The following is a 26,928-nucleotide window of genomic DNA, read 5'->3' as shown; positions in this document are numbered from 1 at the left end:
CTCCTCTGTATTCTGTCCCCTGCTTCCACTCCTGGACATTGTGCAGTTGTTCTGGGGCTGCCTTTGTCAGGTTCTACTTCTGTGAAGAGACACCATGACCATAGCAGCTCATATAAAGAGAGGCATTTTATTGGGGCTGGCTTATGGTTTCAGAGGTTTAGTCCATTATCTTCATGGCAGGGCATAGGCAGACATGGTACCTTAGAGTTCTACATACATCCCAAGGCAGCAGGAAGAAAAAGAGAGTGACTTTTCTTTTTTTTTTTTTTTTTTTTTTTTTTTTTTCCCGGAGCTGGGGACCGAACCCAGGGCCTTGCGCTTCCTAGGCAAGCGCTCTACCACTGAGCTAAATCCCCAGCCCCGAGAGTGACTTTTCAAATAGTGCTACTTCCTGGTGACAGAGTGTTCAACTCTATGAGCCCAGGGGGCTGTTCTTACTCAAGCCACCACACAAGCCTTGGACAAAAGCTCTTTGTCTTTTAGGCGTTGAGTTTCCTTGTTACTTCCTCTTTCTAGGTATTCTAAGACCATGAATCTTGGGTCTGTCTTGCCAGGGTATGAAGATTGGTTCTTCTAGCTTTGGAGGAGGGCTGGGGGCACAGAAGCAAGTGGGTTTATCATGTCACAGAATGCTGGGGACCCTTGAAGGCAACAGCTGTCTCTCCTACATTCCCAGTTGACTACACTGAAAAATGTGTTACACACAACTGTCTGTTTGGAAGTAAAGCATTGCTTTCTATAACACACACACACACACACACACACACACACACACACACACACACAGGGGTGGAGAGGAATAAAGAATTAGGAAAATACTTAACGATGCAAGTGCTTGAAGTAAGAAACAGAAAAGGTCACCAAGCAAGGCACTCCCAGGCTGTGAGTGTGGGGCAGGTGATTCAGGCTTCACTGAGGGAGAATTAAGGTCTGACGGACAAACATGGCATTCTAAGCAGAGCCCAGTTATTAGTCCACAGGAAACATCCTGTTACCATTATGAAGATAAAGTGCTACTTCTTCTTCTTCTCCTTTTTAATAAAGATTTTTCTAAAAGTCTTCCTTTCAATTCTGATTCCATTCAAGTTATCGAGGCAGGAAGGTCTCAGGGCAGCCATGCCTGCAGCATTAGCTAATCAGACTCTCAAGAAACATTCCATTCCGCTTAGGAGGACCTTGGAGAATGGTTTGCTCATGGTGGCTTTTAAAGTACACAGAGGGTTGCCAGGCTGAAAGGACTCCCTGTGGGGCTGGTGACCTGGTTTGAGGCTGGTGCCCAGCAAGCCTGCCTCCTGCTGGGATGTAGGATGCCATTAAGGACCTGTCTTCCTCTTCTAGGTTCTTGTGTGTGTGTGTGTGTGTGTGTGTGTGTGTGTGTGTTGAAGTGGAAGTCACAAATTCCGTCTCTTAACTTTCTGAAATTGGTGGGAAACAGGCTTAAGAATGTAATAATAAAAGCAACAGTTACAGACAGCACACAAGAGCACTTGACGTCACCTTTTATCCACAAACATCAAGAGCTGAGGTATTATGGCAGAGTGCCAAGAGAGAAATGGTTTCAGTTCCTGGTTTTATCATACACAGCTGCGTGACCTTGCATAAATAACTGATTCTCTATCAACTACTTATCTATTATCCATCCATGTATCTCTTTATATACAATTATTATTAGAGACACGATACAGGTAACTTAACAGAATTTTGTAAGTATGGTTGATAGCAAGGAGTGCTTAAAGAGCTGGTTTAAAATATGGAGTCCAGCATCACCCTTTAGAGGGAGTTTTAAAGAAAGACCCAGTTGCCCCCCAATCCCAATCTGCCCAGTATTTTCTACCAGGCGACTTGGGAATGTACCCTTCTTGTTTTTGTATTTTTATGTGCCTGCTTCTATATTTAATAAAACTTAGCCTTTATGTGAAGGGGAAGTGATAGGAAAAAGGTCAAATATCATTCATTATACTGTATATTCTCAAGGCAAATGCATATTGAACTTTGCAGATTTATTTCTGAAAAGCTGTTTTGCAAACAGAATATGGTATGAAAGTGTGTGTGTGTGTTTGCGTGTGAGTGTATGTGTGTTGTATATGTATATAATTAGTGCTTTATCTTGCTATTCAAAGGCTTGCACTTAATTAAGTATAAATGGAATGAATGCTATTTGCTGTGAATGCAATGATGAACCAGATGCAGGCCCTGTCTTTGAGCAGCTTACTTGGACTCTGTGAGGACAGCAAACAAGTAGACAGAGGGGATGTAGCTCAGATGGTCGGGTGCTTGCTTAGCATGCATGAAGTGGTGGGCTCAATCCACAGCACCACGTAAGCAGGGTGCGGTGATGCATGTCTATAATCCTAGCACTCAAAGTTACAAGAGGAGGATCAGAAGTTTGAGGTCATTCTTCAGGTATATATGGAGTTATAGGTCAGCCTGGGCTACATGAGTCCTTTCTACAAAACAAAACAACCCCACAAATTCAAAACTATGGTTAAACAGAGTTAAGCATTGGCAGCTACGCTTCGCCAAAGGCAAGTATACTACACACACAAGCTGGCACATTCTAACTGCGTAAGAGACCAGCCATGTGAAGTCCCCTTGCCTAGGGAATGACTCTTTCCTAGTCTGTCTTTGCAAAGAATCCATGTTCCCATCAGGTAACCACACATTTTGCTAAGAGTTCCAGCTCCTACTGTGGACAGAGTGCTGAACAAGATGCCACAGAGTAGACAGAAGAGATGAGGTCCTGCCCGCAAGGACTTTTCAACTAGCACTGTTCAGGTTCATTTCTCATACTATGCACACATTAACCCCTTCTCTGAAGAGGCTGTTAGTTCTTAAGAAGTCACTACGTCTTAAATGGAGGCATACATTTTACCCAGGAGGAAATCCAAGTGCATGCATCTGTTGGCAGATATGAATCTGTGGCAACTGGGATGGGTGTATAGGGTCTGTGAGTGTCAGGGACAGATACAGACCTAGTAGCATTATAATTCCTTCCCTCTGGGCACCATGGACCAGGTGCTTTTGTTTTGAGATGGAGTCTCTTTATTATGTTGAGAGTTGTCCTGGAAATCACTATGTAGACCAGGCTGGACTTGAATTTAGATCCACCTGCTTCTGTCTCCTGAATGCTGTGACTAAAGCTGTGTGCCTGGGTGGTGTCAGTGCTTTTAAAAGACATTCGTTTCTGCTTCAAGAAGGGTGAGACAGGGAGGAACAGAATTCCTCGTGGGCTGTGATAATCAGCAAGTTTTTAATCAAATGCAAAATACAAAAGGACAGTGGTGACTATTTTCTCCTTTACTCCTGTCTCTGTGTAAGCTGGGACTCTGAGATCCAAGGGACGCCTGGAGGCAGGTTGGACACCTAGTGGTCTAGACTCATTTCACTATCTTGGCTACGCAAGTCTTCCCAAACAGAATGCTCAGCTTCCTATTCCTGTTTCTCAGAAGGTCAAGGTTGAAGAATCTGCCTTCTGTTTTTTTTTTTGCCAAGTTGCTCCCACTTCCTACCACACTGCTTCCCTCTCTCTGCCCGGTGAAACCCAACCACACTTCAAAGCCCAGCTCAGGTGACACCTCTTCCCCTGGTCGGAGCCCTCCCTATCTTGCCCTCCCTAGCTTGCCTTGGTTTGGTACTGTCTCTCATTACTTCTTGGTGCAGTCGATAGAGCTCTTTGGTTTCCTCTTGTGAGCCTGAGCACAGTAGCAATATTCGTGGTAATCTGCAACTCCTTTCAGATCAGGACTTGTGATGACAGCTGCCAGATGGGCTCACTCTGTGTCCCACCCTCTTTGGGACTTTATCCTGATCTCTAATCTCCAGGCAAGTCTCGGTAGACAGGTATCAGTAGTATCTTCCCGTTACACAAGAGCAAAGGGTGGTCCAGAGAGGCGAAGCATCTCTCTCCAAGTCACACAACCAGGATCACACAGTTAGTATATAGCACAGCTGGGCTTGCCATATGCCACAGCTGGGGCTCTAATCACTAGACCAGCTTCTGTGCCGGCTCTCTGACTTCCTGGCCCAGCGTCTGGGGAGAGAACAGAATACATGGTGTGCTTCCCATAGTTTCGGGGGTTCACCCGCTCCCTCCCCCAAAGCCCACCCACAGGCCAGGCTTCACCGGAGTACGGTCTAGAAGCAAGCAAGGCAGTGACCTGGGCAAGAGGTAGCCTCAAGCCGGAGCCAGGGAGGGAGTCCCAGGCTGAAGAGTCCCTACTGATCCATCTATACTAGCTCGTAGCTCTGGAACAGTGGAGCAGCGTCCCGGGTCCCGAGTCCCAGGAATGTGGGAGGGCTAGGAGGGCAGGGAGGGGGCGCTTCCTCTGGCCGCGGGAGGGGAGACGCCAGAGCGTGCACCGGGCTCGCCACCGCCCACTCCCCGCCCGCCGCCAGCTCGCTGGGGGCGGGGGCCGCGGCGAGAGGGCGGCGAGGGGCCGCGGAGCACGGCAGCGGCCGGCCCGCCCGAGCGGGAGGAAGCGATGAATATTCAGAGGGGGAGGGGAGGAGAGGGGGCCGAGCGCTCCGCGCGGCTCCCTGCAGCCGGAGCCGCATGACGCGCGGAGGAGGCAGAGGGAGCAGCCGGGGCCGCGGGAGCCCGGAGCTGGACGCCACGCGCGGGGGGTGGGCGCCGCTTGCTCCGCCCCGCGAAGCCCCTGCGTGTCTAGGGCCGCGGCCGCTCCGCGTTAGGAGCGCTAGGCTCCGCCGTGTGGCCGCCGCCGCCGCCGCTGCCATGTCCCCGGGGAAGCCCGGGGCGGGCGGAGCGGGGACTAGGCGGACCGGCTGGCGGAGAAGGAGGCGGAGGCGTCGGCTGGAGGCGGAGACCAGGGCGCCCGGCTTCGGGCACACGGCGGGGCGCGTCCCGGGCACGTTCCAGGGCGCGCAGGGCATGAAGCCCGCGGCGCGGGAGACGCGGACACCCCCGCGCTCGCCCGGGCTCCGCTGGGCGCTGCTGCCGCTGCTGCTGTTGCTACGCCAGGGCCAGGTAAGCCTTCGAGTGGGCCTGGGCGTGTGGTGGGAGGACGCGGGCCGAATTGGCATCGCCTGCACCTGCCCGAGTGTCACCCGCTCCAGGAATACCCGGCGAGGGTCTAAGAGATCGTGGTCTTGAGAGCCTTCCTCCTGGAGGGGGCTGGCAGGGATCTTGGCCAGCCTCCCGCTCCCGCCACCAAGCCCCTTCCCTGACTACCGGGTGCCATGGGAAGGGCGAGATTCCGGGGTCCCTAGGGTGTTCCCCGCCGTGTCCGTTGACTCTTCCATGGAAGCTCTTGCATGGGCTGCAGGCGGCGTTGGCCCGGCCTTTCCCGGAGCTGGTCAGGTCTGGCCAGCGCGGGCCCTGCTCGCGCGCCCGAAGCGGCCGGAGGGGGCGTGTTTGCGGAGGGCTGTGGATGGGGAGCAGGGCCTGCCTGGCTGAGCCAAGGCCGACCTACGACCTGGCCTGGAGGGGCCCGGAGAGCTTGGGCGGAAGGGCAGTGGCGGTCGCCGAGTGCTTGGGGACAGGCCCTGGCGTTGGGCAGTCGGGCGGTGGGCGAAGCGCCGGACCTCAGAATGGAGGGTGCTGTTTGTGGGGAAAGTTCCCAGTCTTGCCAAGGTGGCCGCTCAAAGGGTCCCTTGAGGCTGCTGGCCCTGTTCTCATCATCGCTCCTGAGATGGTGCTGGCTTTTCTGGGTGTGTATTGGTGCTTTGTGGGCGCTAGCTAACCCCCTCCCCTCCAGACCTTTTTTTTTTTTTTTTTTTCTTGCTTCACTTTTGTTCAATAATGGTGGGACTCGAATTTTGGATCTTTTCTCTCTGTGGTATTTCGTGGCAGGAGGTGTGATGCAAGGCAGCCTGGGGACATTCCCATTTCGCAGATAGGGAACTGAGGGAGAGAAGTGAAAGAGTGGAATCACCCAGCTGGTGTTGCGGGAGCTGAGCAAGCGAGTTCTGCCTCACAGCCTTCTGGGAACTGGCTGTGGTCTTGAACCCTGCAGGCTGCAGAAAGTGGCCTGGGGGATGGATGCTCTTGTCTTAGTTTTTGCTAATGAAAGAAAGTCTCACTTTCTTCATAGATACCAGCTCCAAGCAGACAGTGAGACACAAATGAAGCAGAGGCTGGGGATGGAATTTTTCAAGGGAAAAATTCTCATGCATGCGCACTCGTACACACATGTGTACACACACACACACACACACACACACACACACACACACACACACACTCGTCCTAGAAGAAACATAGGCACTGGGCAGCGGAGCAGGCAAGCAGAAGAAGGGAGCCTGAGTCTGGAGCCTGACCTCATTGTCAGCAAGGGTCACTCAGTTTCTAGAGCAGGATTTGCACAGGACTCAAGGAGGCCTGGAATGTGGTGTTGTCCCCAGCAAATAGTTATTTACTGGAGTAGGCTGTGGGCTAAGTTTGAAGAAGAATCAGAGTTGAATTTGCCCCCTTTCCCCACTTCCACCTCTAGCAGAAAGCATCTGCAGAATGGGGGTGAGGTGGGGGGGGGGTCACATCATTTCATAGTAGAATTGCTTGTAGGGCTTCCATTGGACGTGTGTGAAAGAATTTTGTATCAGAAAAAAATCACTTTTCATAATATGCCTTTCCAGATGGGATTAACATTAAGGAACAGTGTGGATGGGCTGTCTTCACAACAGTCTTTGATGATAAAGAAAAAGGACTGCTTCATATTTGAGCTCTCCCTTTCCCCTAAGAATTCACTATGTAGACAAGGGTGGCCTCAAGCTCATTGAGATCTGTTTGCCTTCGTTTTCCATGTTCAGGGATGGCCTTGTCTTGGAACTCTCTTTAACTAAAGTTTGTATTATAGAAACATTTGAGCTACATTTCTCTTTAGTTTAATTTGATATATATATATATATTACCTACTTTTGTTTCAACTATAGACGTTGCAAGCTGTGCTTTGAATCAGCAAAAAGTATCTTGGGTAAATTTATTTCTTGCCCAACCCTTCCTTGTGTTTCTTTAGCACATTGCTACTCGACTCTTGCCTTGTATGTGCTCTAATTTCCTTCCTCTAGTTTGTTCTGTAGAAACTCAAGAGTACTGTCTTCATATTCTTCTTTTTGTGTTTATTACAAAATAGGAAATGTAAAAGGTTTTGTGAAGAAATACCTCCAAAACTCATATTCAGCAGTTTCGTTTTGATATGGACTATTACAGGGAATTGGCGCCCCCCCCCCCTCTCTCTTGTGCGGCGCTGGGCATGGAACCCAGGGTGGGGGATATGTTCTACCGCTGAGTTATATTCTCAGTCCCAAAAAAGCACTGCGCTTTTGAATTGACTCAGAGATAGTTTCAGGGGCTGGCAGGATGGCTCATTGAGTAAGAGTGTTTGCTGCACAGGCATGAGGACTTGAGTTCAAATTCCTAGGGCCAATGTAAAATGGGGAGCATGGTCATGGGTGCCCTGAACGGTCATACTCTGGGGCATGGAGACGAGGATCACTGGGACTTGTTGTCTGCCAGCCTATCTCTTGAGTCAGGAAGAGACCCTCTCTGAAAGGAGTAAGACTCTGTGTCCTCTGCCCAGTGTGAGACATGAGTACATGTGTACAGTGTGCCCATGTGTACATCCACACGCATGTACATATTATACTGAGAACACATATACTCTTATCCTTAACTTCCCCCTTTTAAAGATAAGCTCCTCCTCCCACCTTTTTGGGGGGCAGGGTTTTCTTACATTACTAGCCCTGGCTGATAGAACTCATTATATAAACCAGGTTGTCCTTGAACTCACAGAGATCTGCCTGCCTCTGCCTCTCAAGTTTGGGAATTGAATTTGAGCACCAGCGTGCTTGGTGATAGCTCCAGTTTTTGCAGACAGCTCCAACCCTTCAGACCTCTTAGATGAGGACGCCTGACTTGAGAGAAGAAGGGCTGAGGTTACTTGGCAAAATAGGATTAGAAAAAAGCCAAGAGTGGAACCCAGGTTACCAGTCTGTGCTTAGCCTTTTTGGCTGTGTTTTCTCTACTGGTATAGGGCTGTGTTACTGTATGCCCCAAACTGCTTACAAATTGAGTTTAAAAGTCAATTAGAGCAGGCTTACAGTTTTCTCCAGCTCCAGGGGCTCTGACCTTCTCTTTTGATCCCCACAGGCACCCATACAAATGTGGCAGACAGTCACATAGCTAGACACACATACGCATCAATAAAATAAAAATAACAAATCCTCTCAAAGCCAATCAGATTTGAGATACTCTTGAAGTTTGTGTGAAAATAAGAGGGGATGTATTTGATCGCTTCCCTAATAATTGATTTTTCTTTTTAGATGAGGATTTCTTATTTATTATAGTACAATCAACAGTAATGGGGAGGAGAAGAAAAGAAAGGGGAAAAAATGGTCACAGAAGAGGCCCAGCTCTGTTTGGACACGATGAGTACAGGGTGTGGAAGCTGGAAACTGAAATGCCGGAAACATCAGTACTTAGCATCAGGACCAGGAAAGCCATTTTTGAAACTGCCATCTCACTCCCTTTTTCCAAGATAGGAAGGGCAGTCAGAGATGACCCTAGTGCAAGGACTTTCATGGGTGTGCTATCTTAACTGATCCATTTCTGGGTGCAATTTTACACACTAGTTTTGCCTTATGTGTGTATTAGGCAGTGTGGCAAAGTGATCTCTCGTTCCTCTCTTGAGACATCCAGTCCTGGTAGGTTCCTTAATCAGCTTGACTGCAGTGTGCATTAAAATATATAATGATGGTGACGATGATGATGATGACAATGACAAGGAGGATAGAAACAAAACAAAACCAACCGGCAGTCACTTGGTTGGTCTTACAGTCTTCCCTTTAGCTTCGTCTTGTGTCATATTGTGGATGATAACTTTGTATTTTTATGTATTGTGGTGAATCTATAAGCCTGATTATTTTCCTGCTTCAACCAGAATACACACACTAAATATTTTGGCTCCTCTTATAACTGCTTTTTAAGTTCTCACAGGAGTGACTTTATTTTTGTTTTGCTTCAGAACAACAAAGGAAAACCCAACCATTCTGTTTTGTTTGCAGACAGTTAAAGAAAACAGAGCAAATTGGTTTATGGTTAGTCGGTGACTTTGAGCTAACTTCAAGTTCAGCCCCAGGACAAAGATGACCAGGAATACCCAAGTTTTCCTGAGCAGAGAGAATCCTGGCTCCAGAGTGAGCAATTTTGGTCAGCAAAAGAGGTTATTTAGTTCCTAAAAGTAATGCTTGAGACTGGGGCCGGGTTGCTGGATGGCTGTAGGCCTGGCTTGAGTCAGTGCATCATAAGTAATTACTTCTTAGTTCATTCACTTCTTGGCCAGGGGAATTATTTTGAGTGCTGGATAAGATGCAATTTTCTGTGTATTTTCCTTTTAGCGTCACACCACCGATAATATTATAATTAATAGGTAGCAGTAGGTGTGGCGGGATCTGTGTTAGGGCTTTTAATGCGCTGTCTTGTTTGACCTTTCAGAACTTCTGGTGGCAGCTGCTACCCATGGTCTCAGTTTATGATTCTCAGGTAGAGCCAGGTCTCTGTTGTTCCAGTTCCCTGTCCTGTGCTGTAGAAGTCATGGTGCCTTCAAGGTTTTCAGTGTGTCACTGAGCATTGATGCCATACTTTTGTGGCAGGAGACAGGCTTGAGGGCCCTGAACCTTGATAGGCCTGAGAATTATTTTGGATTCTTTGTGTCCCAAATCATGTGGAGTTAACACCTTCAGGCCCCTCTTGGCTACTTATGTATCTTTGAAGCCTACGTATGTATACAAAGGCACACCTGCCTTGGTGTGGGCAAACTGAACTGGAAGAGCCTGGGTGTAGGTCTGCTCTGCCATTCAGTAGCTACAAGAACAAGCTGGTCACCCTCAGTGACTCTTCATTTCCTTATCTGGGAGCTGGAACTAATACTTCCTGCTTAGCTGGGTGGTGGTGGGGGGGATCAAATAAGATAGAAGGACTGCTGTCAAGTAAAACCTGAAGCCTGATCTGTTTGCTGGGAGTGGTTGCTGCTGTTATGTGGGGCATTGCAGGGTAGGAAGGGAAGAACGGGGCTTTGAGTCAGTTCCTACAACAAACGTTTGCTAAGTTTCTCCAAGGTGTTTTATCTTTTTGATGTTAGGAATTATTTTACATAGCAATACAGTATTTGTAAACTATATCAAGCCCACGATTTTGTAGTCAGACTAGGCTGCATACAGGGTCGTGATAAGGAAATTTGTTTAAATATAGTAGTGGATCTGAGGAAACAGTCTGTGTAAATGATCTTTAAGTATGAGGTGGTTTTGTGAAATTACACGGGTGATAAATGCTTAATTTGGGGGCCAGTCCCTGAGCCAAGGCGATGCTGGGAAAGAAAAGATTGCTTTCTTATGGGCCGTGAGGGTGGGAAATGGTCTGGATCACCAGATATATAGCCACAGTGGTGATGTTGGCAGTGTGTCATTCCTGCTGTCCCTTGCCAGAAAGGAAAATGGGGTGGGTGGGCAGAGAGTCCCTGGGTGGAGACCCGGGTAAGTGTCAGAAATCTGTGACCAGAGAAGTCTACAGCAGGTTTATCACCATCTGGTAGGGCTGGCTTTCTGGTGGCTTTTCTGGTGACCCCTCAGAGGACAGGAGCTGTAGGAAACTTGTTATTACTTCCTTATTAGTGACAGCTGTAGCCGTCCTATTGTCTCAGAATTTCCATGGCATGGAAATGCCTGGGTTGGGGGGTAGAGGCGATGAGATGGCCGGAGTGCAGGTCCCACAGAACCTCTAATTTTAGACATGCAAATACTTTTCAGTTCCACTTTTCCTTCTTCCTGTCAGAGGGAAGCCGGGCCCTGCTGCCATTTCTGAAGCTTGTGCAGACAATGCTGTTATTATGTCACGAACTAGCTGCTTCTCCAGGGCAGGAGTGGGGTGGTTGTTTTCCTGAGTAGATGTGCCAGGGGCCAGCTCAGTGTAATTTTATGCCTGCTGAATAACCGAGTGATATTAAGCCATAACACCGGCGTGAACTTTAGAGCGGTGCTGTCTTTTTTGGTGACAGGTAACGAGACTTTTAGTAGAAGGGAAGAATCTTTTTCCTAACTTTTTGTCAAATTTGAGGAGTTTCATAGATCCTTTAGTAACTCTTTTTTTTAATTTATTTTTGAAACAGGATATCACTGTTCATCCAAGGATGCTACTAAACTGGTGCTCCTCTCGTATCTGTCTCCTTCGTGGAGGTTTATAGCTGTGTACCACCATGCCTAGACTTTCCTTTCTCCCGCCCTCTCCCTTCCCCTCCTCTCCCCCTCCCCCTCCTCCGCTCCCTCTCCCTCTCTTCTTCACACAGGGTCTCACAGTGTAGCCGTTCGTTAGCCTCTATATAGACTAGTCTGGCCCTGAACTCATAAAAATCTACCTGCCTCTACCCCCTAGTGCTGGGATTAAGGAGTGTACCACCTTGCCCTGTCATACCCAGCTTTTAATAAACTCTTTAGGGTGGATTTTTGTTTTGTTCTTTTTGTGGTGCTGAGATTGGAACCCAGGGCCTCTCATGTACTGAGCAAGTCCTGTCCACCGAGCTACATCTTTAGCCCCCGGAGTAGTAAAAATCCCATGGAAGCTCAGGTCAGAACCCTCCAATGCAAACCTGTGTACAGTAGACCCTCCATATCTATGTTCTTGCTTCTAGGGTTCAGTCACACGAGCTCAACTGAGGCTAGGCATAGTAAGTAGAATATTTTGAGAGAGCAACCACAGTCTAACTTTTTGTTAGAGTATACTATAACTTTCTATTTTTATTAGTTTATTATTGCTAGTATCTGACTGTATCTAATTTATGAATCAAGTTTTATCATAGGTGTGTCCAATAGAAAGAACATTATATATTATGTATGTGGAGGTCAGTGCTGTCCATGCTTTAGGCTCTACTGGGAGTCTTGGAGAGTTTCCTCCATGTGAAATGCAAGGCTTAGAAAGCTATCGGTTCTTCTCAAAAATGGGTTTTTTCTTTTCTTTTTTTTTTAAAATCAGGTTATTACTGTGTAGCTCTATCTGAATTCCCAGATATGCCCCTGCCTCAGCCTCTGGTATGCTGGGATTAAAGGAGTATACTACATGCCTTGCCAAAACAGACTTCCAGGGAAATTTTTTCTTGTGATAAGCAGGTGTGGAGAGGCAGGGTGATCAGAGGTTCTTCATTCTCACCTCAGAGGGGGTTTAGGACCGGCTGGACTGCATGCTGCATCTCATGCCCGACTCCAGAAAATGGTTCTATGGGCTGGAGATGTAACTGAGTGGTAGGGCATTTGTTTGATCTCTATGAATGCTACATTTTTATTTATGTACATGTGTGCATGTGTGTGCGTGCATGTGTGTGCGTGCGTGTGGTGTATGTACCATGAAGCATGAGTGGCAGTCAGAGGGCAACCTCAGAGAGTTGCTTCCCTCCCTCCACCATGTTGGTCCTGAGGCTCAAACTCAGATCATCAGGTTTGGCGGCAAATGCCTTTACCAACTGATCCAGCTTGGTGGCCCATAAATGCTACTTATAGGCATATTATATACATGCCATGCTGTGTACTTAGCCTTTTAATTTATCCAATTATTTTGGAGATTATGCCTTTTTTCATTTTTTTTAACCTGTATAAACCTATTCTAAATAACTGCCTGGAAGCCAGCCATATGGCCTTTCTTCCCAGTGGGCCCTCCCCCTTCCTCAAATCCTTCTTCCTGGAATGCCTTTGGTGTTTATTTTTTGTAACTGTCACAGTAAAACACAACGAGTTAAGAGTTATGGAAGTCTGGGGTGGTTGCTGTGAAAATTGCAGAGGTGGTAAATAGTTTAGAGGCTCTCCACTGGAACAGCCCTGGTCCTAGGATTACAGAGCTGGGACAGTCAGCACTGCTTAAAACTCAGAGCTGTTGAATGGCTTTCTGAACCCTTGCCCTGTTCTACCTACAAATGTGGGTTTGAGGAGGCCTGCTTCCCCATACCCTCGCCTGGGTTGATTGTTAAGCTTCTAAGAATGTGCAGATCTGAGAGGTAAAAAAAAAAAAAAAAAAAAAAAAAAAAAAAAAAAAAAAACCGTGAAAATTGTATCTTTAATTTTGAGTTAGTTGAGTATCTTTTCCTGTGTCTCGGGGGTGTTTAGTAGTTGTTGTTGACTCTTAAAAGAAAGAAAAAACATTTCTTTTTGGGCTGGGGAGATGGTTCACTTGATATAGTACTTGGCATGCTAGAATAAAGACCGAGGAGTTTGGATCCTGGTGTCTATAGAAAATACTTGAATAGAGTCTGTGCTGGGGGAAGGGGCAGGTTAGAAGCAGGAGGATCCCTGGAACTTATTGGCCTGTCAGTGTAGCCAGTGAGTGAGCTCTGGGTTCAGTAAAAACTCTACCTCAAAAGATAAACCTAGACAGAGATATAGCAGAAGACATCACCTGAAACTGCCTTCATGTGCACGAACACCCGCTCCCACACACGCTTGCACACCCACTCACCACACACATCAGAACTTGTCCTTTTGCTGTTAATTTGTTCACGTTCTTTGAAAATTAAGGAGATGAGTTCTTATACCCTCACCTCTGTTGTAAACCAGCTTCCTCTTAATTGATTCTGGTGCAGCCCCTATTCCTTAGGATCTCAGATAATAGAGCTTGGAGCTAGCCTGCCTGGTTGGAGACTTGACTCTCTCACCTGTCCGTACGCTCTTGGGCGACTGCCCTGACCCTTCTGAACCTTGTTGTTCCTATCTGTACAGCACTGGTAATAGGGTGACTTCTTGCCCGGAGTCACTGGGTAAGTTATGTGAGACCACATTCTGCCTTGCCAGTGGATATGGAATTACAAAGCCAATATTTTACAAAACCCTGAGGCGCTTCCTCCAAAGATAGATCCTTAGGCGGAAGGAAACAATGATGGGCCAAGATCATGCTGTAGATTCTCGTAAGTTGGTTGTAAGAGAATACGTCTACCATGGATTGTGCACACTCTGTGCACGTCCATCTTCCTTCCCTGCGAATGTATTAAACCGAGCAGTAGTGGAGAATTGATAGCACGATTTAAATTATACGTGTGTACTTGAATGAATGTTAGGTAAATGGCCATGGGATATGATCAAGGAATGGCCAGTGTGATCCTAGCTCCAAAAGAAGCACATGGACATTATGTCCATTGAAAAACCTGTCTTGGTTCGAGCATTTCTCTTCACCTTGCGTCTGGGCCAGCTCCGGCCATGCCCACCTCCTGTCACTGGCTACGTTTTCCGTAGAGTCAAGAGCAGTTATTTTCAGCTACCAATGAAAATACGAAGCCCTAATCCTTGGCTTTGACTGCTGGGAGATGTGTGGCTGTGACAGTCGGCTCTGACTGTGCCACCTGTTTCCACACAGGCAGTTAGGACTGTGCATTTCCTGTTGCCTGCCGAGGAGCCATCACCGTGCCTTCTGAGCAGACTGCTGGCAGTTCTGTGTGCAGACTCTTTGGATATCGAGGGAGTGGCTGCCCAGAACTTGGTTCATGGACTTTGGAGTCAGCCATCACTTTCCTCATTGTTGTGTGACATTGGGCTACCTCCTCTAATGCTCAGCACCTCATTCATTCTCAGATATTGGCTGTTGTGGAATCATTTTATGTTTGCTGAAATATTAGCATCACTTACTATTTAAAATAATAAAAAAAGTTCTTATAGTTGACAGGTGGTTTTACGCAGACCTGAGCTCATCAAGCCTAACAGCGTCTCTTTGAATTTGCCATTGTTATTCTCTCTCTCTCTCTCTCTCTCTCTCTCTCTCTCTCTCTCTCTCTACATATTGCATGTAAAGTGGCTTTTTAAAAACCACCGATTCAGTAGTAGCCAGAAACATTTCCAAACCTCCAACCTCACCCGTATGTCTCTGTGTGTCTGAGCTGTGGGAGGTGCCCCCTGAGGGAAGGAGGCAGGGAGTGTGTTCAGCGACAGTGAAAAACCAATGTAAGGCTCTTTACTCACGTCATTATGTCATGTGTAGCTGGAAGCCATCATGTGGGTGCAGGAATGACTAAGTTCTAGACAGAGGCTTAGGCAGACACAGGACTGTGAGTCTCAACAAGGTCTGTGTTTTATGCTGCCAGAGGATCTCGGTGGAAGAAAGCATGGGTCAGTGCCTGGCATTTGGGCGAGTGTGTTCAGTGGAGAGCTGCGGTCACCACCTGGTCCTTTGGTTTAAATTTCATTCTCTTTCTGGCTCCCAAGGATCATATCCAGGGCTTCATGAATGCTAGGGCTTGAACTGAACAGCTTCTTAGTTTTGGGTACTTTATTTTATTCATTCATTTATTTGTCAGGCAGTGGCACAGGCCTTTAATCCCAGGACAGGCAGATTCCTTGAGTTTGAGGCCAGTCTGGTCTACAGAGCAAGTTCCAGGACATCTAGGACTGTTAATACAGAGAAACCCAGTCTCTAAAGACCAAAACCAAACCATAAACAAACAAACAAACAAACAAACAAAAAAACAAATAAAGCAAAATCACTGGCAGTCTGTGCTAACTCTGTTAACTCCATCATGGCTTTGCAGGGTGGGTTTTGTGTTTCCAATGTGAGTCCTATTTTACCCAGATGGTGTAACCGCCTACACACATGTGCTATGACTTAGGTTTTTCACTCACTTAAAAAAAAAAAAAAAGCAGCTGGGACAGACGATCTCTTTAAGGATACCCCAGGAAGCCAAAAGACAAGCACAAGGCTTCTTCCTGAAGGGTCACCACTATGCAGTGAAAGTATTTGGGAAGTCTGTTGAGAACAAACATAGGCATGTTATAGGGCAGATACTGTGTGTGTTTGTGTGTGTGTGTGTGTGTGTGTGTGTGTGTGTGTGTAGCTGTAAGAGACAGAAGAGAGATGCTTACCCTGCAGACCCTGAGGAACAAGTTCATTCTGCGTTCTCTGGGGTGCCTTGTACCAGCTTGTGAGCTGTGGACACTACTTGCCAGGGAATAGTCACCTTGTGGGTAACCTAGGGATTGCAGCTCACTTCCTTATCTAGTTAGTCACTGTGATACAGTCTTCAGGGGTTCTGTGTGTGTGTGTGTGTGTGTGTGTGTGTATGTGTGTGTGTGTGTGTGTGTATTTTTTGCCATGGTGAACTTTACTCAGATAAGCACACCTCTGATGCTCCTCTTAGGATAACTTGAACTCGTAATAGTAGTATATATTTCATGTGAGAGACTGCCAACACTTGGTGTACATTGACTCATTTAATTCTATTATATGGGCACAGAGGAGGAAACTGAAGCTCATACCTCCATTGTGAGCTTCCTGTGGGGTACAAGGGTGATCTAGGCAGGGGCGTCTACACAGGCTAGGGCATGTCTGAGTCTCCTGGGAGGACAGCTTAATGGCTGTTCTCACAGGTGGATGAGTTCATGCTCAGTGCTGTAAGCACATGGCAGGAGATACACACTTCCCCGGAACCACAGAAGACAAGGTTGTCTTTACTGTGGATTTTAGATCTTGGAGCTCTAAGGTGGTAAAGGCTGTGTCTGGCTTTTTGGGGTCTTGGTGCTGATCAGAGGAATGACATAGCAGCCTTGTGCATGGCTTCCAGCCTTCCTGTTGTGAATGAACTTGGATTTTAAGGAGCTCGATTGTTGACACAGATCACACGGCTTCAGGATGTCCCAGAGGCACATGGGAAGAGCTTCAGTGTTGAGGGCAGCATGGATCTAGGTGCATGCATTTCACTTGTAGTCATGTGACCTTGCCGTTGCACAAATATGGTAACCCCCAGAACATGTGACTTCGTTGCTCACAATAGGAAGTTACAGGACACAGAACTATTAGGGTCAAATGAGAGCAGGTGCACATGATCCTCTCCTCCGTGCTTGGGGTAGGTTCTATCATACTCATCCCTCCTTACTCCTCGGTTAGCACAGCACCAGGCTGCTGGGTGACACACAGGACTTGCTCAGGGCTTCTGCCAGCCCTAGCACTTGCTGTCTGGAGCGATGGCCAGATGCTGGTATGTGGGGAGCACATGCTGGAGACTGCCAGCAGTAGTGAGTGGCGAGCAATGAGTGATCTTATGTGAGATGACAGACGTGTTGGGGTGGCAGAGACTCAGACCCTCAGTTTCCATCTGCTCACACGGTATGTCACAGCCTTTGACTGTTTTGGGAAGAAGGCCCGTGGGATGTTTTGTTTTTGATTTTCTTCGGAGCCTGGCAGGTAGGCCTTGTCCTTGCTCAGCAGTGCCCTTAGGGTGAGTGACAGTAGTTTCTTTTCCTTTAGCCCCAAGTTCCTTCATCTCAGCATCACAACCATTTTGGGGCGGGCAGCTTGTTTCAGAAGACAGGTAGAATATAGGATGTCGCATTTTTAGCTTCTGCCTTCTGAATGTTGGTAGTGTCCCTTCCTTAGTTGTGACAACTGATAGTGAATGTTTTTAGAGACTGGCGATGTCTGCGGAGGAGGGAGGGACCACTCTGGTGGAGGACTGTGTTCTCCATAACTGTTCTGAGGACTGTTTCATTTTCCCTTGTGTTCCCAGCCTCAGTCTCCTCTTCTGCCAAGTGAGGATGCCAGATACTTTTGATACCTTGCGCGGGGGTGGGACAGGAAGCCTGTGTTAATGTGATAGGGGTAGTTTTGAGCTCTGCTGTGGGCATGTGGGGGTGAAGGGGAGGCCCATAGTTATGAGGAGCTGTGAGGCCAGATGTGCCAAGTTCCACACAGGAGATAGGCTCTGTTAGAGGGAGATCCCATTACAGAGAGGTTCACTGCCAAGCTCTCCTGCACCAGCTCCCTGCTCAGGTTTGGAGGCCCCAGGGCATACATACATCAGGAGAGAATGCTTTCCCAGCCTGTGACAAGGGAGGATGGCAGGATCGTGGCAGGAGGAGAAACCCACTTGAAAATGTGCTGCCAGCTGGGGAAGCTGGATTGGTTTTCAACAAACTCAGTGTTCGCATGCTATATCAGGATACAGGGACTTCCTAGCTCAGCACTGGATAGACCTGATCAAGACACTACCCAGATTCCAGAAAGGCTATTCCGTCATATTCTCCCAGCTGCCGTGGTCTGTGCTGGCCTCTTGATTCTCTTTTACAGTTATTGCGTCCATTTTAGAGATGAGATACCCAGGAGCAAAGGAACTAACTGGCCCAGAGCCAGTGGTGTGACTCTTGTGTAATTCCACTTCTATTACTTACTCAGAAACAGCAACTTAGCTTTCAAAACCTGAATTTTCTCACAGGCCAAATGGGGCTAATAAACACCTCTGAGGATTGTGATCTAGATTCCATGAGAAGATGTGCGATTGCCCCTAGCTCACAGAAATCTCTCCATAAATGTCAACGGCTTCCATTGTTATTAAATACCAGTGATAGCAGAGGCACCTGCTTGGATGAGGGTTTCCAGGAACACAGGAAGGCTTTACCCTGGCTAATTCTATCTTCTGTCTCAGGTCTGGTCAGTAAATGTTAGAGGTGAAGCTGCCAAGGGGGTGGGGTGGGGGCGGAGAGGACAAAGAGCCCTAGATTCGGGAAATCAGGCAAAGCCTGCCCTCTGGGATAGAACATGTGATCTCATGATCTGATCAGCCTTGTACAGGTTGAGCTCATTGCCAGGCAAGTGGGTAGTTAATGATTGCTAGTCAAAGAATGTCTGAGTTGGAAAAAACCTTGGGAACATGAAGCTAGGGAAAACAGATGGTTCCTAGTTTGTGTCCATCTTGAAATGGTTGATAGTGGCAGCTTGGCCACTAAATAGAGGGATTCTCAGATTCTTTGGGCTTTCCTGGTTCGGTATAAAGAGAATGTTGGGATTGATTAGTCATGTCTGTTATGGCCACAGGGAGGGCAAAAGGTGGCATACCTGTTTGCTGAATTTGGATGTAGTCGATAGCTAAGACTTGTCATCTAGATGGTCACCCACCAAATCATAAAATGGTAATACATTCTTCTTTTAAGGAATTGCATGAGAATGTCTAATTCATGCTGGGAATGGTGGCTTGTGACTGTAATTTCAGAACTTGGGAAATTGAGGCAGGATAATTTTGAGTTTAAGGCTAGTCTGAGCAAGTAATAAAGATGAGGAAACGAAGCAGGGTAAGTAGATGGAGGGATGATAAGGAGCTTAGAGATCTAAAGAAGAACACTGCAGCAAGAAACAGGCCCTGAGGGAAATGGATGGGCCAAGTCAGCCACCGAGCAGTTGACTAAAGTCACCTTGAAGGGGTTGGGTTGGGTTGAGGCTGGTGGGGAGGTGTGGCTGGTCATGAGGATCAGAAGTTTTGGGTCTTGGCACTGTTCCATATTAAGACCAATTCGAGGCCGTGGAAAATCCTAAGAAGTGGAATAGCATGACTCAGTCTACGATACGTGGAGAAGGGTAGGTGGGAGCAGCGGAAAGGAGGGGCTGAGACCTAGTACCTGATGGTGCCTGATGTTTGAGTCCTGAGTCTCCCGAGTCTTCCTTTTTTTGCTATGATGCTATGCAGTTTTGGATAGCCTGTCTAAGCCTTGTTTCCTGAAGAGATTTGGCCCCATTGACTCTCAGTCCTGCCTACATATTAAACACAAGGAATTTGGGAAACCCAGATATCCAGATTTACTTGGTCTTATAGAATGCATCAAAATAGAACCTTCCAGAGGCCCCCAACCTGAGAAGGGCCCACCAAAAGGGGCTCTGAAGTCTTGTCTACTCAAAGTGTGTCAAAGTGTGATTCTAACTTGGGGAGTTGCATACACACACACACACACACACACACACACACACACACACACACACACACACAGTGTGGAGCAGGGAATAGAGCTTAGTGGCTCAGTGCTTGCATCCCATGCATAAGGTTCTGGGTTCAATCTTTAGAACCTCAAATAAAAAGATGGATGGATAGATGGATAAATAAATAAATAAATGCATTCCCTTTAGAGACAGTGAGTTCCTCCACACCGAAGGCTGTGAAAGAAAGGGGACTTTTTCAAGGCTGAAACTCAAAAATCGAATGTGTGTGTGTGTGCCCGTGTGTGCGCGTGTGTGTGGCCTGTGTGCTATAGTACCCATGTGGAAGTCAGATGACTGCTTGTTGGAGATTGTTCTTTCCTTCTAGCATGGGTCCTGGGGATCGCACTTAGGTGTCAGGCATGGCTACAATAACCTCCTCATTGGCTCACACAGGCTTTCTAAAGAACTTAAAAGTTGTGGGAATTGAGCTCAGGTCTTCCTGCTTACATAACACCCTGTGTCCCCAGGCCTGACCATAGTTTTTAACAGCTGTGGTATCCTGCAGAGTAGGCGTGCTATAGCACACTTAACTTTTCTGCTATTGACTGTGAAGCACCAGCCAGATTTTCACCATTTTAATGGTAGTTCAGTGATGTATAGCTCTAGGCCTTCAAGCCTTCTCTGTAGAGATTACTCAGAACTAACTTTCATACAGCTTCCTAATATTTGACTGTACTTGCTAAACATATTCCCAAGAGAGATGCTGTGTTTACATGACTATCCGAATGGATAAGATTTGCCTGTTTCATGACGCCTACACTGGCACTGGGTGTTGCCGGTTGTTGTTTTTTTTTTTTTTTATAATGTTCTTAATTTAATATTCACATTTTCAGACATGCCAGCTGTGTGGTGGCTGCTTCACATTACTGTTTTGACCACGTGTGACTCATACAGAACCAGTTCTGTCTGTTTTGTGTGATCTTTTTTATTGAGTGGGGGAGGGCTAATATATGATTCCGTTTCAGTGCAAGAGTTTCTATTTGTCTGAGTGACTGATTGGAGGCATTTTTTTTTCCTTAAGACAGGGTCTTCTACTAAACTTGGAACTTGTCAGTTTTAGATTAGCTGGCCAGTAAATGCCTCTAGTCAAACCCCTGGTCTCTACCTCAAAGCATCAGGATTGTAGATGGGTTCTGGGATTTGAACTTAGGTTTTCATGCTCGGCCAGCAAGTACTTTACCACTGAGCTGTTGCCCAGTTTGATCTGCGCTTGTCTTGAGGTACCTAGAAAAATTGTTGATGAAACCAGCTGGGCCAAGTGTCCCGTGATCTGGCTGCAGGGTTTGTCAGGTGTGTCCATCTCACTTTCAGAGTTCACGGGGAGGGGTCTTGTTATCCAGCATCTAGCTCTCAAATGATGTGATTGGCGGATGTTTCTGCAGAATGGAATATGGCTGAACATCTGTTAACTAGCTCTTTTGGCCTCCCTGGCTGAATCTCCAGAGGGCAGCCTCCGTTCCCAGAGTGGAAGAGAATACTGAGGTCAAATTCCAGCTTTGCCCTTGCTGCTTGACCTTGAAGAAGTCCCTCCTGCCTTCTGCATCTTCTAGCACCAGCCTTAACTTTCCCATCCGTGAGGACATTGTGTTATTGAGGACTTAGCACAGGAAGTCCTGGGCATGCTGTTGTTGCTATTGACCTAACCTAACCGTGGCCTGAGGGGTGAGGATAAAAAAAGGAGGAAAGGGCTAGCTTGTGTTTCTTTTCTGTAGCTGGTTCCAGTTTAGTTGGAGACATGACGGGAGCTAGCAGGAGACAGCTTCACCTCATAGCTTCATGGTATGTGCCTCAAGGGCAGAGATTAAGGGAGTAACCCAGTAGCTGTCATTGCTGTCATTGCCATTGCTTTGGGTGGATGTTAGGAGCCTAGACCTGCAGTGCAGGAGGCTCATTTGGGGGTACAGTGGAGGGTCAAGTTTGGCAAAATCAGTCAATGACAAGAGAGGCTTGTGCTAGGCTTGGGTATCTGGTGTCCATGATTTAGATTGTCTCACAGAGGTACCATGTCAGAGTTTTCTTATGTTGTACGCAGTAGCCATTTATTCTTAATGGTAATCAAAAAACTAGTTTCATCCCAGATATAATTCGCATACGATAAAAGTCAGCTCTTTAAGGTATACAGTTGCATTTTAAAAAATCATACTTAAGGTTATATAACCGTCATCACTGTCAAAAGTCTAGAGTTTTACTCCCAAAGGAAATCCTGTATCCTTTGGAGGTCACTCCTGATTCCCTACTCCCCCCCCAGCCACTCATTTGTGTGTGCGTGTGTGCCTAATCTGTATGGCCCTCTCATGGGTATATGCTGGTTTCCATTATCTTTCATGAGTTGGTGGGCACTTGTTTTGTTTTTTGTTTTTTTTTTTGTTTGTTTCTTTTATTTTTGGGTACTTGGCTACTACAGATGAAACTGCTGTGGATACTTTGCACATTTTTATATAAATACAGTCTCTCTTTTTAAAAACTTTACTGTACAGGTGTATTAGATGTATAAGGGGTGTGCGTGAGCACATTCATGAGTGTGTGTTACAGCACGTGTGAGGAGTCAGGACAACTTGTGATGTCAGTCCTGCCTTTGTACCTTGTTTGAGGCATGTCTTTCAAGGCTGGCTGGCCTGAGAGTTCCCAGCCATTCTCTGGTCTCTGCTTCCCGTCTTGGGGTAGGAATACTGGGTTTATAGAGCCACAATACTGTTCTGTTCTGTGGGTTCTGGGGATCTGCACGCAGGTCTTACTGCTTACATAGCAAGTGCTTTGCTGACTGAGCCCCAGGCTAGGTTTTCAGTATAGGAAGGTTTAGGGCTGGAAAGTGAAGGGAGCTGGGGCCTTTGGGAAGTGTTGGCTATGGAAAACCTGGGTGGATGCACTCTGCCTCTGACCCTCTGAGGCAGGCTCTATTCTCACCCTTCTGCAAGGTGGGCTACACAGTTAGAAAGTGGCCGAGACAGACCCTGCTTGCCTGTTGGGCTTTCTGAAGCTGCCCTGCTCCAGCATGCTACCTGGAGGAAAAGCCTATTGCAGAGCCAGCAAGTGGGTGGTGGGCATGCATGCGTTGCTAGGATTGTTGAGGGATGCTGAGGGGTGGGGAGGGGGAAGCCCCATCGTGACCTCCTGTGTAGTTGTGACAGGAAAAGTCCCCTACTTTAGAATCACGATAGAGGTTGGATTCTTGAGGTAACATTTACAGCCTTTGATGATCTTGTATCCTTTGAACATAACCTTCCTTATCTGGAACCCGAGGCTTTTTTCCTGGCTTCCTGCCTCCCTTGAGGCTAGTATGAATGAAGGAGTGGGAGAGAGAGGCAAACAGACAGATGGGAGAGAGGAGGGATAGGGAAAGACAGGTGGGAGAAAGGGCTGGGCGAAGGAGGTGGGGTGGTAACCTAGAGGAACCCGCAGAGCTCAGTGAAGGTTCAGGGGGCACAAGAGCAGCCAGGGAGGAACTGTAGCAGGTGTGGGCAGGTGCCCTGCTGGTTTAGGAGGCCATCTTTTGCCCACTTAGGGGTTCTGCAACTTGCCAAGCTCCTCCTAATGAGCTGGCTCTAATTCAGCAGCTATTGATTTTCCTGGTATTTGAGTGTGAGCCGTTGTCTCTGGGAAGAGCTCTGCCTGGTGTCCTGGCAGCCTCCCCCATCCTGGAAGGCCCTCATTTCTACTAGACATCACCTACACTGCCCACGAGGCTTTCCAGGGCCCTGGCAGTCTCCTGGTGGCCTGGCCTATCTGGGCTGGCCTCTCTGTTCAAGTGGCTGACTGTGGCCTTTATCTCTGACTCACAGCTTCCCTGGATTTTGTGAAAAGCTTGTCAGGAAATAGACACAGAAGCCTCTCCTCGGAGGGGTGTCGTGATGACAGTCTTGTTCTGACTCCACTATTTTGCAGGTTGTTATGAATCAGTCACTTTTTTTTTTAAGTGTGATGAACACATTTGTCTTAATATGAAAAGCCAGACTTATGTTATGCAAATTAGGTGCTTTTTAAAACACAAAGCCAGAATTCTCCCCCTACACCTGAATTAGACTGCAATTGCTCTTTTGTGTTTTCCTTAATTCTGCTCAATATCTCCATAGACGGACATAGGTGGGTGCCCCTTCCTGGTCTGCACTTGCTGTCCTTGCTCTAGGCAGCTGCTGCTTGGTTGGGAGCTGACCTTAAAAGAGTTTGAGTTGGGGTTGGGGATTTAGCTCAGTGGTAGAGCGCTTGCCTAGCAAGCACAAGGCCCTGGGTTCGGTCCCCAGCTCCAAAAAAAAAAAAAAAAAAAAAAAAAAGAAAAAAGAAAAAAAAAAGAGTTTGAGTTATGAATATGGTCCCTTTACGTTTATAAAAGTGATCAGACCCAAGGGCCCAGTGCTGAGCAGGAAGGGGCCTTGATGATGTGTTTTATAGATGTTGCTATCAGAGCCTAGAGAGGGGAAGTGACTTGCCTATGACCACACAGTTTCTCTAAGTGTGCTCTTTTGACTTCAGCCACTTACTCTTTTTGGCCTGTTCTCTCAGATCCTAAACCCTTTGTAGTACACATATGGGCATGTTCAGGGAATGCACATGCCTCTGACATGTTTATGAGAAATGCTTCATTGAGCTCTGGGGTTGAATTCTTGATGTGTGCCATTCCTTTGGGGAGAAGACTGTAGGAGTATGTTGGATTCTAGAGACGCTAACCATTTCCTTTCATCTGGTAGTGGGGAAGCTGGCCGTGCCTGACCCATTTTACAGTCACACCTAGTAACTAGATCTGCTTTCAGTATAAAACTCAACCCAATCCATGGTTGAACTTACGGTGGCAAATTGGGGAAGTTGAGTTTGGGAGGTAGGTTAGGGAAGAAAAGTAGTTCCTTCTATATTAAAATTTGCTGACATAATACTGAAAGTCATTGTCCTGTTCATGCTTGGCTGAGATAGGTCACACCATGGGAGGTATCAGAGGTGCACTCCCCCCACCCCCCTCGAGGACAAATTGGGATGAACTGGGATGGGCTTGCCAGTTAAAAGAAGCTCAGCTGGGGGGTTAAATTCAGGGGTACAGAGCTTGTGTAGCGGGTGCAAAACCAAACCAGACTAAAATATACAAATGCTCCCTGGAACCCATGTGTTGGAAACAGACTCCCATAAGGCGGCAGGGATCACTAAAACTGAGGACTAATGTGCGATCCTCACATCTACTTTGAAAGACTGTTGAACGATGTAAGAATATGCTTTCTCTTAAAGATGTGCACATAAAATATAAACCTAAGAGAAGAATGATGGGACAGTGAGCTCGACAGAGCATGTAGAGTGGCCCTGTGGTTACCGCTGTGGTGTGCATGCATGGTACTGCTCTCTAATGTGCTGCTTGGAGCAAGTGAGACAGGCCTGGTTGAGCTTGAGCTCCACCATGTATGAGCCTTGTTTCCAGGGTTGAGGCCCCTTTGGGATCGAATGACTTTCACAGGGGTCACCTAAGACCATCAGAAAACACAGATAATTTATATTGCGGTTCACAACAGTAGCAAGACTACAGGTATGAAGTAGCAATGAAAATAATTTTATGCTGGGGGGGTGTATTAAAGGGATGCAACATTAGGAAGGGGGAGAATACAGGCTTCTCATGTATAAAATGAGCATGGTGCCTTCTCCCTTTGACCAATCTAGCCTTTCAGAGGGAGGGTTTTGTGGCTATACTCTGGGATCTCTGTGAGTTAGTCAATGCTCTGTGACTCTGATGAGACCAGACCAGTCCCTGTCTGCTGCTCAAAGCTGAGGAGACCTCCCTTCTGGCTAGCATAACACAGCTCCTACATGCATCTCATGAGGATCACTACAACGCATTTCTTGTACATTTACAGTGTCATACTGTGTGTGTGTGTGTGTGTGTGTGTGTGTGTGTGTGTGTGTGCGCGCGCGCGCGTGCACCTGTTCATGTGTTTTTTAAATACTAACTTAAATCTTCACCACAGCCTGATATAGAATCCAGTTTTCCTTTGTGAGTTGAGGAATCCTATATGCTTGCCAAAAGTCAGTGGAAGGGCTGGATTCTAACCCTTGTGGACCCAGGGTAGGTAATATCAGAGCTGTGTTCTTATCAGCTCTTATCAGTGTGGCCAGTGATTCTTCCTCTTCATTTTTCTTTTCCTTTTTTTTAAAAAAATGTGTTCTAGAAAAGCTGAAAATATAGGTTAAAAATGGTAAATCTTAATTTTTTCCAGTGCTGGAGATTAAACACAGGACCTTGTGTGTACAGATGCTCTACTACTGAGCTGTGTCTCTAGGTCTTCCTTTCCAAATTAAGACTAAAGAGACAGCTCGTCAATTAATAGCACTTGCTGCTCCTACAGAAGACCTGGGTGATATTCCCAGAACCCACATGGTAGCTCACAACCATCTGTAACGCTTGTTCCAGCAGATCTTAATAACCCCTTCTGTTTCCTGTGGGTACCATGCATGCCCATGGTAAATACACATACATACAGGAAAAACACTCATATATATAAAAACATGAAAAATTAAGACTTTATTAAAAACGTTTTGACTTTAAAATTTGGAACAATTTCTCAAACAAAAGTTGTAAAAAGAGCAGTTTCCAAATTTTTTTTTGTTCAAGTTCCCCAAATTACATAATATGCAAAAGAATCAAAACTAGGAAACTAATGGTCCTGATGCAATGTAATTAACCCATCTGTAGAAACGATTCAGTTTTCCAACTGTCTCATCAATGGCTTTGTCCAGGTTTGAGATGTAGCATAGGAGCTTACGTCATGTTGAGTGGTCGTGTCCTTCAGTCTTCTGTTTGTACTGGATATGACAGTTCAGGAAGGAGGAGCATCAGCCAGGGACCAATAGCCCAGTGTGGGAATGGGGCTCAGTTTTAACACTACTGACTCAGCCCAGCAAAAACCTCTGTGGGGCTGGATAGATGGCTTAGCCATTAAGTACTTGTTATTCAAGGGTGAAGCCTGGAGAACTCATGTAAATGGAGGCCTGCCTGTAATTCCAGCTTCAGGAGGCAGAGGCAGGGGATCCCCAGAACAAGCTGAACATATCAGGGAGCTCTGGGTTTGATTGAGAGACCCGGTTTCAGTGAATAAATTGGAAGAGCAGTTGAGGTGGATTCCTGATTTCAACCTCAGTCTTCTACATGCACATAAAGACATGTGCACGCACAAATGGGTACACCTATAACCACATAGTGTGTGCAAACACATGCATGCAGGCGTGCAGACACACACGTGGGAAAGATG

At 46.9% G+C, this 26,928-nt stretch overlaps 1 protein-coding gene and 1 long non-coding RNA gene across 8 annotated transcripts in view; one reads left to right on the top strand and one right to left on the bottom strand.

Moving 5' to 3' along the window:
• Positions 1-250: 250 nt before the first annotated feature.
• LOC134486405 (uncharacterized) lies at positions 251-4,352 on the bottom strand. Its single transcript, XR_010065265.1, has 2 exons — positions 4,158-4,352; positions 251-4,030 (listed from the first exon to the last, which is right to left on the bottom strand). It is a non-coding gene; the product is annotated as an uncharacterized LOC134486405 (long non-coding RNA).
• A 146-nt stretch (positions 4,353-4,498) lies between these two features.
• Positions 4,499-26,928, top strand: part of Ptprj (protein tyrosine phosphatase, receptor type, J) — a 155,918-nt gene continuing 133,488 nt past the window's right edge. For 3 of the 7 annotated variants that reach the window (XR_010064596.1, XR_010064597.1, XR_010064595.1), the window contains exon 1: positions 4,500-4,984. Coding sequence is in view for 3 of the 7 variants with exons in the window: in XM_039104656.2 (XP_038960584.1) it covers positions 4,553-4,984 (432 nt within the window). In the remaining 4 variants the exon portion in view is untranslated. Of the gene's footprint in view, positions 4,985-26,928 lie in introns of all 7 variants that reach the window. The other 4 variants (NM_001399120.1, NM_017269.4, XR_010064594.1 and 1 more) reach the window with 3 other exon arrangements.

The sequence above is a fragment of the Rattus norvegicus genome, chromosome 3 (assembly GCF_036323735.1).
Source record: "Rattus norvegicus strain BN/NHsdMcwi chromosome 3, GRCr8, whole genome shotgun sequence".
In the NCBI taxonomy this organism is placed as follows: Eukaryota; Metazoa; Chordata; class Mammalia; order Rodentia; family Muridae; genus Rattus; species Rattus norvegicus.
This window is presented reverse-complemented; position numbering and strand designations above follow the sequence as displayed.